Source organism: Cyclopterus lumpus, chromosome 21 (assembly GCF_009769545.1).
Source record: "Cyclopterus lumpus isolate fCycLum1 chromosome 21, fCycLum1.pri, whole genome shotgun sequence".
NCBI classification, from domain to species: Eukaryota; Metazoa; Chordata; class Actinopteri; order Perciformes; family Cyclopteridae; genus Cyclopterus; species Cyclopterus lumpus.
This window is the reverse complement of record NC_046986.1, coordinates 17,631,094-17,651,955: the sequence shown is the minus strand read 5'-3', so window position 1 is coordinate 17,651,955 and position 20,862 is coordinate 17,631,094. Positions and strand designations below refer to the sequence as shown.

Sequence of the window (20,862 nt, the reverse complement as noted above, 5' to 3'; positions counted from 1 at the left end):
TGGATGCATCAGCTACACACAAAACACAAACACACATACAAATCAGATGTCACTCACTAGGATTTACCTGAGATTGTAGAGTGTGTGCGTGTAATGTTTTCTGTGACCGTGTAGGAATGGCTTCTTGTCCCACGGGATTTCTAGTTCACCTATTTCTTGACCCACGTCCATCTGCCACACACACACAGACACACACACACACACACACACACACACACTGTACATCTATGTTTAGGTCTAGAAACATTTGGACTATCAATGCACACATGCATGTTTGCACTGACATCCATGCAGAAAGCCTCACAAGGTCGTCATGGTGACTTCAGCTCCTGTGGTCATGCTTTCTTTCATCCTGTATCATCCTTACATTTGTTCTACGTGAGAAGATGTCACATTTAAACTGGTACTAATGAAAGATAGAATTTGTTATTTGTTAACGGTGAAAGGAGAATCAGTAAAGTTCATAATGCTACTGATTTTTGTAAATTAGTTTTATACAATAACGAGGAAGATGATGTTATCAGTCCAAATTCTCGATACAAAAGGGCCAACGTTCAGTGGATCAGTTAAAAATAAATTAACATACATAAATAGTGACTTGCATATGGAATATGAAAATAAAAGTCATACAGTCAGATATTTCTCAGGGTTTACGGTTGCAGTTTGAATGTTTACCTTGCCATCACTTTAAAAAAAACAAAAAAACACGTAACATTGGGATTGGACTTGTCTCCTTGAAGTGGCGTCAGAAAAGTAAAAATTGGTTATTAAACAGTCTCCGTACTCTTTGTGTTGTTGTAACTTTATTATTTCAGTATTTTATGTCAGAGCCGATTGCTGACAGCAGCAGCATTTCTGAAAACAAAGCAGATCACCATCATTGTCGTCCTCACCATCAGCACAAACTGGAGTCTGAGGCAGCGGGTTTTACTCACAACAGCACCTTCAGCATCCTGTTTCCTCTGTAGTCAGCAAGTGGTGAGGACTCCACACCGCCCCTCTGTCGTTCAGCTCAGTGGGTCTGATCCCACATCTGTCCTCTGGTCTGGGAGGTTTGCTTTTCTATCATACGGCCACAAAAACCTTGAAATAGACTTTGTTATAACTTCGTTACGGTAACAGCTCGGTTTTCCTCGAGAGCCTTTTATGTCTGTTATGTACAAGCAAAGTTAGTGAAGTGTGAAGTACAGAAGCTGTGTTCGACTACCTGAATGGCTTCATTTCCTTTCCTTACTATTCCCTCTATTTTCTGTCTTTTCTCATCATTCAGCGAGTGTGCATGTAATGAAGCCTGTCATTACAGTACAGCAGGGAGGAGTCTCTCCCTGCACAGCCAGAGGATGCAGCCACAACACACACACAGTGTTTGTGTGTGTGTGTGTGTGTATGTGTATATATATATATATATATATATATATATATATATATATATATATATATATATATATATATATATATATATATATATATATATATATATATGCATGCTGCTGACACAACTTGAAGAGCTGACTCTGCTAAATTTTTAGATCTGAACCATATGGACGAGAAACTTCTTCAGCCAATCACAGCCAACAACTTACTGTCACGAATTGGAGTCAGAAGTTAGTTTCACTACAAACTTTTTTTTTCATGTACTTTAACTCTAAAGCAGACAACAGATATAGTGCATACTTTACTCCATCCAAGAAGTTCCAACTTGATTGCAATGAGAAGTTCTTTTTTGCAGAGTGAACGGTTCACGTGTCGTCCGGGTTTTTACGGCAGGAAGTTGTTGGGCGATGTGGTAAGCCACCGAGATCCTGAGGCGTCTCGCCCCGAACGATAACCACACCCACCATCAGTGTGAACTCTTGTTTCTTTTGTTTCCAACTCACTGGTGAAATTAAAAGGGACTTAACTTGAGCTGACATTTGAACGTGAACTTCGTCATTCATCATTTTCTTCCTCCCTCCCTTCCTTCCTCTTTCCCCGTCCTGCTGCAGTGCCGCTAGATGACAGAGCTCTGTGTTAACGAGTAGGCAGGAAACATTCTTGCGCCTCAGCTGCTCGGCCTCCACATTCCTGGTCTGAGTGTTTGCACCTCGAGTGGTCGTAGTTCACGTCACCGCTCACACAACGTCTCTGTGCACTTCAACAACGCGTATTACGCAGTGAACATTCACGATGCCCGCTTGACGGTCATGGAAACCACTTCACCAGTTTGTAATTGGATCCGAGTGGACAGATTTTACTTGTTGTTTGATTCTGTGTCACAGAGGTGAGAACGAGAGCATCCTGGTGAGGAAATAAAGCTTCAGGACAATAGTGTCACAGCTGCGTTTTGCGTTTTTAATGTAATCATGATGCACTGAGAAATGTGATATTTTGTTCAAGCAAGAATGATGTAAGATGGTTAAATGACTGAGTCACGTCATACTCGCAACTCACTCAACTAAAATAATAATGTCCAGTTGCTGCAACTTATTTTTTTTTTAAACCCTTAGTTTTTCCAAGCTACTGTCGGTGAAAGTCAACACTCTTGATCCCAGATGTTTTAAAAAATGATGTCATTTGCTGGAAGGCTTTTAATGTGAAACATCTGTGCGGGAGGTGGTGGGTTCATTTATGGTAACAGCAATTCAAAATCAATCAAATGGATGCAACTGGAAATAAGAAGTGAATGAAAAGTATTTGGGTGGAGAAACTCTTGTAGTGAGTCAGACATGACAGTCATATTGATTGAAAATGTACATTATTGAATTGTTATAAACAAGTACATGTGCGAGTGAGTTGACATAACAAATTGAAATAGGAGCCTTCCTTTTTAGTGATAAACTCCTAAGAAGAATTAAAGGTACATATATTGAATGTTAATCCATCATTCATGCATATACTTAACTTTCACTGGATTTGACTTCTTGAAAACGTGATGATTGAAATAGGAAGTGCCTTTCTTAATTATTTCTGAGCGGATTCATGGATGTTTATTGACATCTTGGATAATAATTTCCTTTGAGAGTTTGAAAATGAATCTCCTCCCATGAGTTCCATGTTACAGCTGCTGCTGACGGTGGGTTTGAGCGGTCAAATCCGCTACTGCTGACTTCCTGTTGTCTCCAGAACTTCTGCATGCACCGGTCCCTTTCACCTTAACACACCTTACGTCTGAGGCAGTGGCGCTTCACAGTTTGTAAACCTCTGATGTCATGTATACGAATAATGTAACTTTGTGTGCATGTAACTGAACTTTATGTTCATCTATTCTATTTTTTTATTTTTCTCCTGATTTGCTTCTGAAATGATGCTGACTCAAGTTTCAGCTGAGGAAGACTCCCCAAGGCATTCTTTGTTGTGTTCCTCTTCTAGAGGTCAAAGGTCGCACATCAACAACAATGCACTGAGCCACCTCATGACCTCGATGAGATCACTTCCTGTCCCGTAACGGGGAGAGTGTTGTTATTAACACAGGAAGCCCCACGCCTGTTTCTCTGGGTGTATTTTGTATTCATAGCATCATACAGAAGATTAATTTCTCTCACGTCGATCTACTCGGTTGCCTGCAGGTGTGAGGAAGTCTCATTAACAGTGTTGTTGTTTAATTGCAGGTCCTCTCTTGTTATTGCCTGTAGGCAGAGAGGTCGGAGGTTATTCAATGTGCTTTACAAACCCTTCAACATTGAAAAGGAACTGAAAACAAATATTGAAAGAGTGAATCAAATACAAAATATGTTCATAACAAAAGCCTTAAACGTAACATTGTTTTTGCTGGTTTTCTGTTTCATCTGGGACACTTCTAGAGTTTATTATCTAGAGTTCTAATGTCTAACAAAATGCATAACTAAAGTAAAGCTCGCTGCGTCACACAAACCAGTGGACAGAATGCACTTCTTCACAAGGATGTTATTATAATGACAATACGTTCAATACCACTTTAACAAATCTGCAGATGGTGCTTGTGAACGCTTAAAACGTTACTAATCAGCGTGATGAACCTTTTGCTGCAGTTGACTTCCTATTGAAGTATTCGCTCATCAATGTTACGTTCGACTGGTGAAACCCAGTTTAGTAACTTGCTAGTTGTTGTTTAGAAGTTAGGAAGGGACACTTAGTGATGAGCCTAAAAGGCTCAACCATAAAATGTTGTTTCTTCTTCTTCTTCTTCTTCGGAGGTTGGCAGGACCTTTCGTTCCACGTTGCCTGCTCACTGTTCAAGTGTCTGCAGCAGTAAATGTCGTCGGCATCAAGTCTGCCTCCGCAGAGGCCGAAACCTCGAGAAGCCGCTCAGCGCTTCGGTCGACGCTGCGAGTTTCGAAACAAGTTGACTTTGGCCCCCGACTCGGCTCCTGTGCTCCAAAAGCTGAGATTTAGTGACGAGTTATTGGAGGAATCCCCGACAGACTTGGAGGTCTGGACAGGAAATTATGTAATTCCATCAGCAGCGACTGCTCTTGTCACATTATTTGACTCTGTTGGACTTCTACAGTCTGATTTTAGTGCACTTTTTGATGTTTCATTCGTTCCTTCATTTTCATTTCACCAGTTGGCGCGTCCTTTTATTTAGAGCAGCAACAGCGTGGATAACCTGCATGATAACATTAACAGTCGCATCGCAGTGACTAGTTTTAGTATCTATAAACTCTGATAGATGAACAAAAACAGAAAATTATTTTTTGTGATTCTTTGAAAACTGTAAATGGAAACTAACTTATCTGCTGTATTAAGCATGGCTTAACAATACAATACAATGTTCCCACATTGGGCATGCTGATCAGTCAGGCTTGGTCAGTAGTAGTAACAGTAGTGTGCGTGTGCGTGCGTGTGTGTGTGTGTGTGTGTGTCATGGGTCACATGACCGTAGGCCTGTATCATCAATTCTGTCACCTCACATGACATCATGTGGAGACGCATTCAAATGCAACCTGACAGATGTGTGTCTTTGAGACTGATATGTCCTCGAAGCATCTCCTCTTCTTTGTGTGTGTGTGTGTGTGTGTGTGTGTGTGTGTGTGTGTGTGTGTGAAACATGTTTTTATTAAGGTCACTGCAGTGAACACTATGTAACGATGTACACTGCATTATTTTAGAGGTTAAATGTCCACATTGGTTATGAATATTAGACACACACTCTCTCTCTCTGCCAGTAACAGCAGTGTGTTTGCAGCCGGTCATTGAGTCAGACTGCGGCTGTTTGCTCGGAGGATCAAAGCAGCACTGACTAGCTCTTTGTTCTTCAAGAGCGTTGTTTTAAATAGCACTTCCTGTGACTCTGTGACCCATGATGCAACACTGACTAGGCTGTTGATGCGCAGTGATTGAACATCCACGTTGTAATGTTTACTGACAGAATCGCGGCTGCTGCCCAATTTGTGAGAGCAGTTCCTAACAGTACATCAACAGCAAAAAAACGCCAAATATCCTCTTGTTTGCAAAATGTTTCATATTGCAGTAAATATGAATATCTTTCGGACTATTTGTCAAAGAAAACAAACACCATCCCCCATCATCTGAACTTGTTGGGGCCATAACAAGTGTTCGAGAAAATAAATGATGTAGCTTTAGGCCAACAGTTTCCCACTTCTAGTCTTTGTGCTAAGCTAGGCTAACCACTTCTGGACCTTTCTCTGGACTAGACGCAGTGAACTGATATCCATGTTCTAATCTGAACAAAAGCCAGCAAGTCAACACCTTTTTAGAAGCGGTTCATCTATTAAGCATTTAACCATTAAACTGCACTGTTGGTGTTGCTAACCTGTTTTAACTTCTGACGTCATGTTCAGCGACTCATTTGTTTCTCGGTGAGAAAGGAGGTGCCTGAAAATACGAATGTGGCTATTCCTCCAAGAGAGCCTCAGTGTTGATTGTCATGTAATCTGCATTAAGCGCAGGAAGTGACTCCACAATACAATTACAGACAGAAGTTCTGACGGGAAATTCTACACAAATAGGACTCAAGTGAGAAGTAGCTTTTTCCTTCTGAGGCCTCATTATATTTTAAACACTGAGAACAACACAACGTTTCCATGATTGTTGCCTGCAGAGGAAATGAACTCTCGGTGAGTTCTCGCTCTGCAAACAAAACAAAATGTGTTTTTAAGAGTACAGCTTCGCCAGAACAATGTGGAGTAATTGGCTTGACATTTCTTGACCTTTTTTGGCTGCCGCTGATAACTCAAGTTGATATTGTTGTTGCCGAGCTACAGCAGGATGTGATGTCACCAATCCTGGCCTTGAGCCGCCGACTTCTGCCCCGCTGCCAACTACTGACTTCATTTGACGACATTTGTAGCTCAGATAGAAGTGGTACAGCATGTTAAACGTTCTCAGTAAGTTACCATAACAACATGAACAAGCTTATTTTTCCCACATGAAATACACTCTGTTGCCAGTTTATTAGGTCCTGCAATAATTGATTCATAATTTTCTGATTTATATCAATGAAGTTTCAACAAAAATGCTTACGTTTTTTTGGCGCCATTGAAAGAGTATTTGAGGGTTTTATACAGTGCACACTTTATATTTGAAATTACAATTTTTGGTGAGACGTGGAGAAAATGAAATAAACTGGTATTGACCGGTTTAAATTCAACATTTACATTCTATAAGCACATGCCTCGTTGTCCAATAGGGGGCGCTCTTAACATTCACTGTCAGCTTGACCTTTTGGCGGTGAACCAAGCTTATCAATAATCATGGAGAGGACACCGGCGAGCAAAGCCAAGCTGACCGGAGGGTAAGCGCGTGGATGTATTCTGGGTTCTTCACAGTAGACGGAGATAATAAACAAGAAACACAAGACTGTTTGTTGACCCTTTTTTTTAACTTCAAAAAACTCAAAACACAAACAGACTTATCTGTATTAGTGAAACTAATTATTTTTCATTCCCTCTTCTCTCTGCAGACCTCTCAAAGAACAGACTGGCCGATGTCCCCTCAGAGGTCTGCCACCTGGTCGCCTTGGAGACCTTGAACCTGTATCACAACTGCATCAGGACAATCCCAGACATCATCATCGGCCTGCAGTCACTCACCTCCTTAAATCTCAGGTACACACATTTACTTTTTTGTCTTGCAGTGTGAAAGCCGAAGCTGAGCTGCTTTTCTTCTCTTGTGGGACTTTTGAGAGTACTGCATCTTACCCAGAATGTAACATCTCGGAAGCAGTTCTTTCCAGTTGTAGATTGTGTGTGCAGGAAAGTCAGTAAGCTTTATTTACTTTCACAGGTAGTGAAAATATTTATACTGAAGAAATCCGCCAGATGTCTGTTAAACACAAGGAAAACAAATATTGTTTTGTATAATTATAATTCTTACTTTGGGTTGAAAGCAGACTGAGCTTTCCCACCTATTGTGTCTGTCGTACATACAAAATAATATACACATAAATACTACTACTTTTAATTTTTAATTACTTTTAATTAACTTGGTTTTATTATGACTGATTGGCTTTGGCCAAAATCCCTGAGTTGAAATAAACCCTTTAATTTGAAAGTGTACATTAGTTGTGTGTGTGTGTGTGTGTGTGTGTGTGTGTGTGTGTGTGTGTGTGTGTGTGTGTGTGTGTGTGTGTGTGTGTGTGTGTGTGTGTGTGTGTGTGTGTGTGTGTGTGTGTGTGTGTGTGTGTGTGTGTGTGTGTGTGTGTGTGTGTGTGTGTGTGTGTGTGTGTGTGTGTTTGTGTGGCTGCTGTCAGACACTCTGAACACAACACCGGGCCAAATCGGAGTGACGAAGCAAAAATAAAAACGGTGTTATTGTCCTTTTTAATGTGAGCAGACTGTGTATTGTGTGTCGGCTTACTGTCACAGCGCTTTCACGTGTGTGTGTGTGTGTGTGACCATCGGTGAACTGTGTCAACGCACAAAGCTGGTGTTCAGTGGACTGTTAGTTCAATTTAAAAGCCTCTTTCTCACACACACACACACACACACACACACACACACACACACACACACACACACACACACACACATACACCACTGGTGATGACATTCCCTCTCACACACAGGCTGCGCTGCTCTCTGTCAGGTTGTGTTTAAAGGTCAAGGTGTTTGCTGCTGTCATCTCTGAGACTGTCACTGTGACTCAGATCTGTTTGTTCATATTTACATAGTTTAAGCTTCTACAATGTGAAGATTTGCTGCTTTTCGCCATCATATATTATTGTATGAATATCTTTGGGTTTTGGAATGGAATAATACATGTTTGAGGGAGCCACAAAGGACTGAATGATTCATTGGTTGGTTTAATTGATTTCTTGACACAATAATAATTAGCTGCAGCTCTAAAGATTAAATTAATCTATCCAAAAATAGCTATCAGGTATAATTATTATGATAATAAAGATAGTTTGTATACTTTTCATGCACATGATCCTTCGTAAAGCCCAACGTGTTTTACTGAACAGAATTAAAATCAATGTTAAAACGTATGAAAACTATACAATACAACCATCAGGAAAATAATACATATGTAAATATGAATAGCAAGTGTAAGAGCTGACAAGTTTGGATAACCCCAAAATAAATGAAAGATTAAAAATATAGATCTAATAAAGATGATGAAAATTATTTTCTTCAACCATCATATTTGCTGCTCAGCTGATAATGAATCTGATATTGATCAACAACGAACTGACAGCACCTAACCATAGTGTCATCTAACACACACACACACACACACACACACACACACACACACACATACACGTATACACACACTCTTTCCAGACATACTGCTATCACTGAGTTAATTAAATTAAAATGTGCTAAACTGGTTGTAAAACACATGACCCCCAAAGTGTGACCACCTTGAGTTTGACACCAATGCTCTAAAACATCTTGTAAATGGAAAACGTAGAAAAGACGTAACAAAACCGCAAACAGTTGATTATTTTCAGAACAATACGCATCACAAAATGTCTCCTGGAATACAATTGGCGTCAACTTTGGATGATATTTCTCATAGCTTCGTGACTTCATGGATAGCAGCGTCAGTCCATCTGATCACCACTTTGATCTAGACGGAAATATCTCAACAGGTATGCGATGGACTGTGATGAAATGTGGTTCACACATTCGTGTTCCCCTCGGGATGAATTGTAATTCAGTGATCCTTTTCATCCAGCGCCATCATGAGATCTACATTTAAATTTAAACTCGAGGCACAGCTGTACGGCCTCACCGAGCCGCTGGCAGCCCTGAAGACTCTTCGTCTTGTTATTTTCTCCATTGCCTCCTAAAATGTGTGTGAACAGCTGGACACACTCACTTATACGTTTCCTGAATGTTATTTTCAGAGCTGAGTCAGAGGGGGTTTCACGGCCGTGTGTGTCTTTTACTGGTCAGAGTTTAAAGACGCCGTTTGTTTTTCTCAGTGATATTTATTCATACAGGACGCCCATAATGCCCTTTTAGGCACTAGAGGGGGAACAATCAAAAAGGGACATTATTTCCCTTCAGAGGAGCTAAAATGAACTAAAAGAAGATGCAACACCGAGCTATTAAACAGCCTCCTAGAGAGAAAGTGTTGAATCCCTTTTATTATTATAATTTATTGTTGTTTTTTTGGGATGTTTCAGGCGTTTTACATGTGCAATTGCAATTTGAAGACTTTATTCAAAGCAGAAGTGTGTGGCTCGCAGAGGAAGCATCAGAGCTGTTCATATGGAGAAGAAAGGGCTCACTTTAGTTCAGCCCACAAGATGCAGACATTTGACAATCTCAGATAAAATACAGTAGAAGTAAAAGTCTAGTTTCTCTACTGTGCATATTTGCAGCATTAGTGCTGGAAGTGATCCATGTTTCCGTCATTGTTACGCACCACAAAAATAAACAGAAATCGTCTGCCTTCCATCAGACCTTCCTTTGAAACATCAAAGTAAGAATTTGGCCTAAAAATAGTCCGACATCCTGAAGAGGATTTTATTTTTATGAAGTTTGGTACATTCTTGGGTCTTTTGTTTGTTTGCTCTCGGTACGACAGCTGTCAGGTGAGTGAGCTTATTGTAGTCTAATGAAAATACATTTTCACAGTTTTTGAAGTCTTTATTTTTGTAAATCTTCTGTCAAATGGTACCCTGATGTATCATAATTATGTCTGTTTGCACAAACACACACACATGGAGCAAAAGGGAGGTGTTGTTGTTGTTGTTGTTGTTGTCAGTCCCGCCCCCCCAACCACCACCACCACTTTCGCAAACAGCAGTTCTTCTCGAGTGAGAATTGTGAAATCGCATTATAGAACATGTTTATTTTCTAATGTATTCACTGTTCACATCTCCATTTCATTTTTAATGTGGCGTTGAAAGATTTGGTGTTAAAATATTCATATGGATTTCTCATTAATTTTCTTCCTTGCGTCTTTGAATTATCAGTTTCCATTTAGAATTTGCTGTCTGGCTGAATTTGTTATTATTATTTTATTTAAAAAAAGAACACTGTGACCGTTTAAAAATGCCAATATAAATACCTTAATGTTTAGTTTAGCACCAGTAGTAGTGCAACAAATAAGTGTTTTTTAAGTTGTGTGATATAAATGAATTCACACGGTCGTGATTAATTGAGTGAGTGATGTTTGTGTTGCAGTCGTAACCAGCTGGGTTCTCTGCCGGCCTGTCTGTGTGGTTTACCTCTGAGAGTCCTCAACGCCAGCAACAACAAGCTGGTCAGCCTGCCGGAGACCATCGGACAGCTGCATGGCCTCATGGAGCTGGTGAGCCTTTTCATACTCCATCGTGTGTATTGTAATGTGTGTTTGGAAAAAGGAATTGTGGTCCGAATTTCACTAAAAACATTCAGGTAGTAATGAAGGGGCTGAATTCGATACTCAGTGCAGATCTATTGCCTCCACACGGCTCTCAACATGGCGACGGCTGCCGTGAACTAGTTAGTGGGACTTAAAGTCACTGGGATTTATAATTGACCAACATATTTCGGTGATAAAGTGTGTTGTTACCACTGTTGTTCTCGCTGATTCCAAAGATACTTAAGGAAAATGAATAAAGAAAAAAAAAACTATGGAAAAACTTAAGACATTTTCACAGGAGTGAAATAAATTTAAAAATATAATATAGGAAAATGAAATGCATCCATAAGCTTTGCCAGCTTCCAGCATGAGTTGTGCCTTTGTTGTTTCCCTGCAGGACGTCAGCTGCAATGAGATCACCGCTCTTCCTCGCTACATTGGCAGACTCAAAGCGTTACGGGAACTAAACGTTCGCAGAAACCTTCTCTGCGTCCTGCCGGAAGGTGAGTTTGTGACAGGACGCGCCCCGATGAGCCCGTTTGTCCTTTTTCAATGTCTAAAACAAAATGATGGGCCTCGTCTTTTTGGGCGACCGTGGACAGCAGAGGCGGTTCTTACTCGCTCCCCGAAAACATTGGTGACATTTGGTTTCAAAAGATTTAGCTTTCCTTCAGAGAGCAATGTAGACGAAGCTACACGAAGTTCACATTCTCTTTAGCACCAATCACACATTTAACTCCGGGGTCTTTACGATCCGTCACGTTATTTAGAACACTTTATATGAATCATTTTGTTTCCATGGATTCAAAAAAGGAACTTTTCCACATTTTACATTTTCCATATTTTTGACGCTTGTTTGGATGATTCATCTCCTCCTGCACCTCGTCCAGTCTGTTTGGATTCTCCGCTGCGTTGTCCTATCTCGACGTATGCTTGTCCCTCACTGTTGTGGCCGTCTCCTGCGTTGATGGATGAGCTTCGACAGCGACAGGGAGGCTTGGTGCGAGCAGACTGGACGGCAGCCTGACGGAGGGAGGGATGTTGTTTTTGATTTAATATCTGTTGAACTTGTGCAGTCTTCATCGGCGCTCTGGAGAACTCCTGAGAAAAGACCACCATGACTGTATGAGAGGTTTTGTTTTTAACGGCCTGCCAAGCTCGGGGGGGTTTGTCAAAGCTTAAATCTGAAAATTAGATTGGCAGACCTGATGGAAAAAGCATCCATAAATAAGTGTTGGCAGAAGTATTCAGATCCTCTACTTCAGTAAAAGTACTACCATGCTGTGGGGAAGAAAAATGTGCATGGAAACTGTACTTAAAGTAAAAGTACTCATTACTTAATCAAACGTTTTACTATTATGTCTGATGTTCTTCCCCGTATCTCTAAAAAGTCACGAAAACAGCCTTGTTTTCAGCTTAGTGCCGACACATTTCAGTAGTTTCTTTAGCTTAAGAAGTAGGAAAATGTTCTGAACACATGAAGGAACACTTGAAAACTGCCATCTGGAAAGGAACACGAGCCATGATGCATTTAAATCCTGCAGCCTGGTGTCGGCCCTCCCTCCATGATAGCAGCTCAGTTGACATTATTACCGCCTCCAAGAGGTTTTAATTATGCGCTGCTGTCGGGAAGAGTCTGTAATGATCACTGTGTCATAATTGATGGGCTCCTCCGTGAGGCGGCATTCGTGGCAGTCTGCAGGATCGGACTCCCTGAATGGTTTCTTCCCACAAATCAGTCTGTTATGACCATCTTTCACGTTTGAATAAAGATTCATGTAAAACACACACACACTCTTACAAATACACATCCAGCAAACTGGAGTTTATTTATAGAGTGCCAGAAACCACCAGGAACGAGAACCTCAATGTGTTTTACATCAAAGAAGGGACACAGTTACACATTTAAGGAATACTAAAACTAATAACTCTGTCAATTACTTTGAATCAGTCATGTAGTTTTGCCCATCACAATATCAAAAAGCCACTTGAAGTGGCACTTAAAAACTTCAATGATATTGGATTTAGAAAAACTGCACATTTTCTCATTTGATAATAACAACTAATATAAGCACTACATTTAGGTTTCAGATTCGTTCCTCCGTCCTGCTGTAGCTGGAACAATTACAATATGTTCTCACTACTGTGTTTGCTTATGTTGATTGTGAGGGACAGATGTAAACTCCAACTGTGCTACTAGCAACAGATTTGGTTTATTTGGCCATAATTTGCCATATTTAGGCAAAAGTGTGGGTGTTTTCAATGTTGGTTTATGCACAATGAGTGGTTTGATCCTTATTCCATGTATAAGCTAACATAAACAGATTCTTCACACACACACAGACACACACACACACACTCACACACACACACACACACACACACACACAGACACCTCGGCATGTGTTTCTTTTTCTGCTGTAGACAAAACATCCTCATGTCCAGCTGCCATTCATTGTTCCAGCTAGCTGCCAGAAAGAACAATAAAATGAGAAATGAAGCAGAGACAGAGGTGTGGCTGAAAGACCGTCCTTTTTTATGAAGTGAAAACACCACAATGTCCATGTGGATCAGAAGAGACGATCCCCTTCATTCAGAAGGAAACAAACACAGAATGGGTGGCATCATTAAAATGTCTGATTTAATGCTGCTCCATTCACGTTTCCATCTTGTCACATGCTCTTGAATTCACACATTGGTTTTAGAAACACATACTGAATCTGTGTGTATGTATAATTTAGATACCACATTTATTAATTCCATTTGAAATACTTTTGTCCCCAAAAAAAGAAGAATTGAATGACTCAAACTTTCATTTGGTTTTCCCCACAGATGTCTAACATTGGATGAGTTTAAACTCTGATTTGTTTAAGCTTATATTCCAATAGTGCTCACCCTGCACTAACCTTCTTATTTCTATTGTGAAGTTTGATTCATAGTTTTGCTAAAGAAACAAGCCTGTTAATTATTATTATTATTATTGTAAAACAGAAAGCTGTTCCTGTTTAAATCTGCACACATTTTGATGCGGAGCGTTTAGTTTCTTTTAAAAATGACTGGTGCTTTCTTCTGTTGTTCTTCTGTTTTTATCCTTTTATGTACAAAACAATCCCTCCATACAAAATAATATGTATTTGTAAAGAGGACTTTCTCCAATTTAAAAGCATTAGACAGCATTCAGAAGTAAAGGCGAGTCCCCTCAACCATCTGACTGTCATCAAGTTTTTGTGGCAGGAGATTCCAACCCCTTGAACAGTTGTGTGTATGAAAATACTTTCTCTCTCTCTCCGCCTCTCCTCACCGGGTCACTGCGGTTGCTCCACACAGGATTATTTTTAACACTTTTGAAGAGAAGATCAGAGAGAGCTCAGAGGGTTCATGGGGGTCAGCAGCACATTAGTGAACCGTGCACACGCTGAGTCATGCATTGTCTGCCCAATGAACCCAATGAAACTGATGCGTGTCAAATATCATGAACTCTCAAGCGTGATCCAAAGACGAGTTCTAAATCTGCGTGGAAATCATGGAAGAAGAACAAAACGTCTCCTTCTGCACAACTGGTTTCATAATCACGGTGTTTATTTACGTCGGTACAAACATAATCCAGTGAGGGATGTCTTGTTCCCATGGTTACAGTGCAAACGCATATCACTAATTGCTGATTTGACATTTGCCAACATGTACGCAGGATAGGGGCTCAAGATGGAGCCCACAGCTAACTCAATGAAATCATGGCAACATTATATCGTCTGCTTGCATCCTGCAAAGCAATGTGGGAACTATAGTTACAAGACTCAATATGACTAATAGGAGTGACAAAATGCATTTATATTGTCTTTCTAAGTTTTGTGAATACCTTTTTTTGACATTGCGAAGGCTCAGAATGTCTTATCGACATGTGTGTTCACAAAGTACTGAAACTCCGGCACAACCCTTTAGCCATTCATGCACAGAGGTCTGCTACTTTTGATATCTGTTTTGAAAAGACAAACACAACACAAAAACGAAATTACATAGTTCAGCTCGCATGTTAACGGATGCTTCACTAATACATAATGATAGCCATAAGTCACTTTTGAAGATTCAGTTTATTTTTGTATAGCCCAATATCACAAATTACAAATTTGCCTCAGAGGGCTTTACAATCTGTACACATACGACATCCCTGTCCCAGGACCTCACATCGGATCAGGAAAAACTCCCCAAAAATAACCTTTCACAGGGAAAAAAGGGAAGAAACCTTCAGGAGAGCAACAGAGGAGGATCCCTCTCCCCGGATGGACAGATGCAATAGATGTCATGTGTACAGAATGAACAGCATTACATAAACACATTACATCAATATGACAATGTATGAATGGACCTCCACAATCCATGAAACAGGAGGTAGAGAGGAGGGGGTGGGCGGGGCACATCAGCAGGGCCAACGCGGGAGGCCGGCTCACCAGGCATCAGACACCTCCAGGTCCAATGGACCCTATGAGACGTGAAGTCACAACGACTCTGGGGAGGAAGCAGAGTTAATAAGGTGCAATGGAGAGATTTAAATTCATCCATAAGGAGAGAGAGAAGAGGAGATAGGTGCTCAGTGTATCCTAAAACATCCCTCAGCAGCCTATAGCAGCATATCTAGGAGCTCGACCAGGGCAAACCTGATTCAGCCCTAACTATAAGCACTATCAAAGAGGAACGTCTTAACTCTATTCTTGAATGAGGTGACTGTGTCTGCCTCCCGGACTGAAAGTGGAAGCTGGTTCCATAAAAGAGGAGCTTGATAACTGAAGGCTCTTGCTCCCATCCTAATTTTTAGGACTCTAGGAACCACAAGTAGCCCCGCATTTAGTGAGCGCAGCTCTCTAGTGGGACAATATGGTACTACAAGCTCCTTAAGATATGATGGTGCATCACCAATCAAGGCTTTGTAGGTGAGGAGAAGGATTTAAAATGTAATTCTTGATTTTACAGGGAGCCAGTGCAGAGCAGCTAATACAGGAGTAATGTGATCTCTTTTCTTAGTTTTTGTGAGTACACAAGCTGCAGCATTCTGGATTAACTGGAGGGACTTAAGAGACTTATTAGAGCAGCCTGATAATAAGGAGTTGCAGTAATCTAGTCTGGAAGTAACAAACGTGTGAACCAGCTTTTCTGCATCTTTTTGGGACAAGATGTGCCTGATTTTTTTAAATGTTACGTAGATGAAAAAATGCAATCCTTGAGATTTGCTTAACGTGGGAGTTAAAGGACAAGTCTCGGTCAAAGATAACTCCTAGATTCTTTACAGTGGTGTTGGATGCCAGGGAAACGCCATCTACAGAAACCACATCACCAGATAATTGATCTCTGAGGTGTTCAGGGCCCAGTAAAATAACTTCAGTTTTGTCTTAGTTTAACATCAGGAAGTTGCAGGTCATCCATGTTTTTATGTCTTTAAGACATTCTTGAATTTTAGCGAGCTGGTTGGTCTCATCTGGTTTGATCGATAGATATAATTGAGTATCATCTGCATAGCAATGAAAGTTTATGGAGTATTTCCTGATAATGTTACCCAAAGGAAGCATATATAAGGTAAATAAAATTGGTCCAAGCACAGAACCTTGTGGAACTCCATGATTAACGTTGGTGGTCATTGAGGCTTCATCGTTTACAAATACAAATTGAGATCGATTGAGTACTTATCGTACCTGAAATGCCAATCGACTGATCCAATCTCTGTAATAGGATGTCATGGTCAATGATGTCAAACGCAGCACTAAGGTCTAATAATACCAGTACAGAGATGAGTCCCCTATCTGATGCAATTAGGAGGTCATTTGTAATTTTCACCAGTGCTGTCTCTGTGCTTTGGTGTTTTCTGAATCCTGACAAACTCCTCAAATAAACTATTCTGATGTAGAAATTTGCACAACTGATTTGCGACTACTTTCTCAAGGATCTTAGAGAGGAAGGGAAGGTTAAAGATCGGTCTGTAGTTAACCAACACCTCTGGATCAAGAGTGGGCTTTTTCAGGAGAGGTTTAATTACAGCTACTTTGAAGGAATGTGGTACATGCCCTGTTAGCAAAGACACATTAACAATATCCAACAGAGAGGTGCCAATTAAAGGCAACACGTCTTTAAGCAGCCTCGTTGGGATGGGGTCCAAGAGACAGGTAGACGGTTTAGAAGTAGAAACCGTTGAGGACAATTGGTTAAGGTTAATGGGAGAAAAGCTATCCAAATATACACCAGGGCATACAGCCGTTTCCAAGGCCACTCCACTTGATGACAGATCGGCACTGGTTGAGGGCAAGTGATCATCAATCTTGCCTCTAATAGTTAAAATCTTTTCATTGAAGAAGTTCATGAAGTCATTACTACTGAGGTCTATAGGAATACGCGGCTCCACAGCTGTGATGTCTCTCTCCACTCAAGAACAGCTGAAAAGAGGCGTTTATTTCCAGTTATATTTGGGGTAATGAGGAATAAAGTTCACACAAAGAGAAACATTGAGACTTTCGTCTGCTAACAATTACGAACCACCTCTGAAAATAACAACAGCTACATTGTTCTGCGTGATGGGAAACATGTCGGCAGTTTGAGACGCGCGTGTGTGTAACAGGATTTTAACTCTTACTAGACATATAGCTTATTGTATGTTTCCTAACTCCCTGACTTTTTTAAAGTAAGTAAGAATAAGATTATTGTACTTGCTTCGACCTGCGTGGTAGCACCTCAACATGACTTGACGCCCTGTACCCCCAATCTGCACCGTATGTACAGCTTTGTTCCTCAAGCTGTACATGGCTATATTCCTCTTTGTGATGCCATATTATACCGGATTTAACAGCGGGAATTAACTCTGTTTCAGAATTGAATTGACACACAATTAAACTGAATTAAATCTAAAGAACTCTCATAAAAGAGACAAAGATGTTTACCTAACGTGTGTGTGTGTGTTCTTCCTGCAGACTTGGCTGGCCTTCCTCTGGTGAAGTTTGACTTCTCCTGTAACAAGGTGTCGACCATCCCGGTGTGTTATAGGAAGATGAAACAGCTCCAGTCCCTTCAGTTAGAAAACAACCCCCTTCAAAGTCCACCTGCACAGGTACACACACACACTCTTCCTGTTTTGTCGTTGGTTCATTCAGCCTTCCATACATTTCTCAAACCTGGAAACACATACTGTATCCAAATGTATGAGATGGTCATGTGACCTTGCATTGCCACATCCACCACAGATACAGTTGTACTGTTGATTGGTGTGCATTGTCCCTGTAAAATAAACAAATAAATAAATATCAGGTTAAAAAGAACATCAACTCACAAGCTCACTGCCTCAGCAGCAGCTCTGTGTTTCTATGGTGGAAACCTCTGATGCTTAAATTTAATCAAATAATGAATTTATTTGCATTGTTCAACTCTTCTGATTCATTAACATGAATTAAAACCACATTTTGCACCTAACTATGTACTATAGAATATATTTGACTTAAGAGATAAGATAAGATAATTTTGAATAATTAACCTGTTGTGTAACAATGTGGTTATTTGGGACACATTTCTGGCACACATTTGCCACATTGAGTGTGTTTGCGTGCGCACTACTATTCCGGTTTTAGACAGACCTGCTAACCACTGACCCACAGTCGCCATCTGTCACAATGTCGACATGTAAAACCAGGATTATTATAAGTGCACTAATTAACACATATATTGATACGAGAAATATACTTGTAAATATTAATATTAATGTTCACCATTTCATACATGCTCCTATTGGGATGGGAATCGCATAAAAACATACGCTTTGTTTAGCAGGCAATCCTGCAACACCTGGTGAGATATCAATCATGCACTGCATCATAGTTTCGTAGAAAGCTGATATGAAACTGTGTGCAACAACCTGCATAGTCTCAGAGGCTGAAGGACAAAAGACTCTCTGGGAATGTTAAACAAAGGCTGCTGCAGGAGTTCAGTGACTCAGCAGTTGTGTTGATGTTAGTGAAAACAAGTTGAGGCGGTAAAAGAAGAGGAAATAGTTTAATCTTGCTTTTCCTTTTCAGATCTGTATAAAAGGAAAAGTTCACATATTCAAGTACCTGAGCATCGAGGCGTGTCGCAGTGAGAAGATGCCCGACTCTCTCTACTTGCCCATCATAGAGCGACTCAGCCTATCACGGCCCACCACCGGCAGGTCAGTTACTGCGGCAACTTAAATATCCCCCAATGGGAAGACACCGTATCCTCCCTCTCTTCTGCGTCACTGCTGCGGTGGTTACCATGTTGGGAAATCTCTCTTCCTTCGTTTGTTTTCATGCTGGTATCAACTGCTAAACCATCAAAACTTAATGGGAACGCTGTAGAAGTCAGTTCTGGTACACAGAAGACTAATTGCCTTATCCGTCTTCTGAGCCCTCAAGCAACTGAAACCGGAGCTTCATTTAAATGTTCAGTCCAAAAGAACAGCTGCAGAGTAAACACGCACTAAAATGATTCATGTAATTTGTACACAGTGTTGATAAAGCAAATCTTTCAAAACAAATATCACTTTTATTTCACTTAAATTATTTAAAAGCTTAAATAAATCTATTTTCTGTACCCAAAATACAGTTTCACGTAAAATGGAATTATTCATGCATTCAGAGTTCAGCAAGTACAGATCCAGTTAATTATCTCCATCAACAATGTAAAGTGACTGACCAAAACATATAATAATATAACATTGGAGGTGCTGGTAGGTGGATTTAGTTACTTTCAGACAAACTAGGCTAACAGTTTCCCTCTGTTTCCAGTCTTTATGCTAAGCTAAGCTAACTTGACTGTAGCTTCATATTTAACAGACACGTATGACAGTGGTATCGTTCTCATCTAACTCTCAGCAAGAAAGCAGAGAGAACTTACTTCCCAAAATATCAAGTGTCCCTTCAAGTCATCTACAATTCCCAAGTTACATGACCTTGTGTCCCGGTGGTGACGTGATCTTAAATTGACCAGTTTCATTCCAAACATTTGTGACTTTTGTGTTCTTTGCCTGTAAACGCTGTCAGTTCTTCAATATGGCTCCCAGAAGCGCGTTGCATCATATCAAAGCTGTTTATTTAGTTTGGTTTTAATGACATTACACAATGTGGAGGGATGCTAAGTGTCTCTGATCTAAACTTCCTGAGTTTCTCAGGCTGGAGCCAAATCCACCATTAGTCAGCTGAAAGGGATCTGTCCTCTGACTCCCTGCTGGGTCACACCGACAGACTGTTTGCCTTAAGAGATTTAGGCTTTAATCGCACTGGAGGAAGACGTATTATTTTTGATTGCTGGATGGAGGAATAAAGGAAGACATAAACTACAGAGGAAATGAGAAGGAAATGAAGCCATGAAACAAGCAAATGAAGGAGCACATGGAAATGAACAAAGGAACAAATGTCCAAAAAATTGGACATTAGACAAAATTAGGAACAGAGAGGTGACGGAGTGAATCCAGCTGATCAAAGTACGAGATGGAGGAATAATGTAGGAGCATGATCGTCAGAACTAAGTGTGAGAAGGATGGGAGGAATGCAGACAAAGAGAGAAAGTTCCTAAACAAAGCTAAAAGGGAGAGCATGAACAAACAACTACTACACAAATACTGGAATACTGGACGCCCACTCAAATCTGGCCTCTGACAGATGACTGAAGTAGTCCCACATATTTATATACTGAAGCACCCTTATTTTTGCCCCTTTTAGGGCGTGATGCTATGTAAATATATAATAAATATAATCAACAGGGATTTGGACAATTATTATAATTATTAAAACCGTTGTGAGATTGTGTCCATAATGAAATCACCTAAGCAAAGAGCTCTTTAGGCATTTGCAGCGTTTCTTTGGCTATTGGAGACCAGACTAGAAGGCCGGTTGACGGAGTTGGGGTGAGCGGGGATGTAAAGGATTGTAAGATCGGGGGAAGGAATGGGCTTTGAAAGTGAAAAGGAAATGGGCCTTTTCAGAAATGACAGAAGAGATGAAGAACTAAAGGATGATCTGAAACAAATAGAGCACGGAAAGAAAAGAAAAGCCTCCATCATCCAGCTGAAGCTGAGCCTGAGTGCTCAGAGGATGTTGAGCACTGTAATGTCCGCCCACATAGAGCACTCCCAACACGTGGGCAGGAAAAAGGGTT

At 40.6% G+C, this 20,862-nt stretch overlaps 1 protein-coding gene across 5 annotated transcripts in view; it reads left to right on the top strand.

The window, feature by feature from the left end:
- lrch1 (leucine-rich repeats and calponin homology (CH) domain containing 1) overlaps window positions 1-20,862 on the top strand; it is a 66,796-nt gene that overhangs the window by 13,977 nt on the left and 31,957 nt on the right. For all 5 annotated transcript variants that reach the window (XR_004611819.1, XM_034562135.1, XM_034562133.1 and 2 more), the window contains exons 2-6: window positions 6,881-7,025; window positions 10,563-10,689; window positions 11,120-11,225; window positions 17,670-17,806; window positions 18,765-18,895. Coding sequence is in view for 4 of the 5 variants with exons in the window: in XM_034562135.1 (XP_034418026.1) it covers window positions 6,881-7,025; window positions 10,563-10,689; window positions 11,120-11,225; window positions 17,670-17,806; window positions 18,765-18,895 (646 nt within the window). In the remaining variant the exon portion in view is untranslated. The remainder of the gene's footprint in view (window positions 1-6,880; window positions 7,026-10,562; window positions 10,690-11,119; window positions 11,226-17,669; window positions 17,807-18,764; window positions 18,896-20,862) is intronic.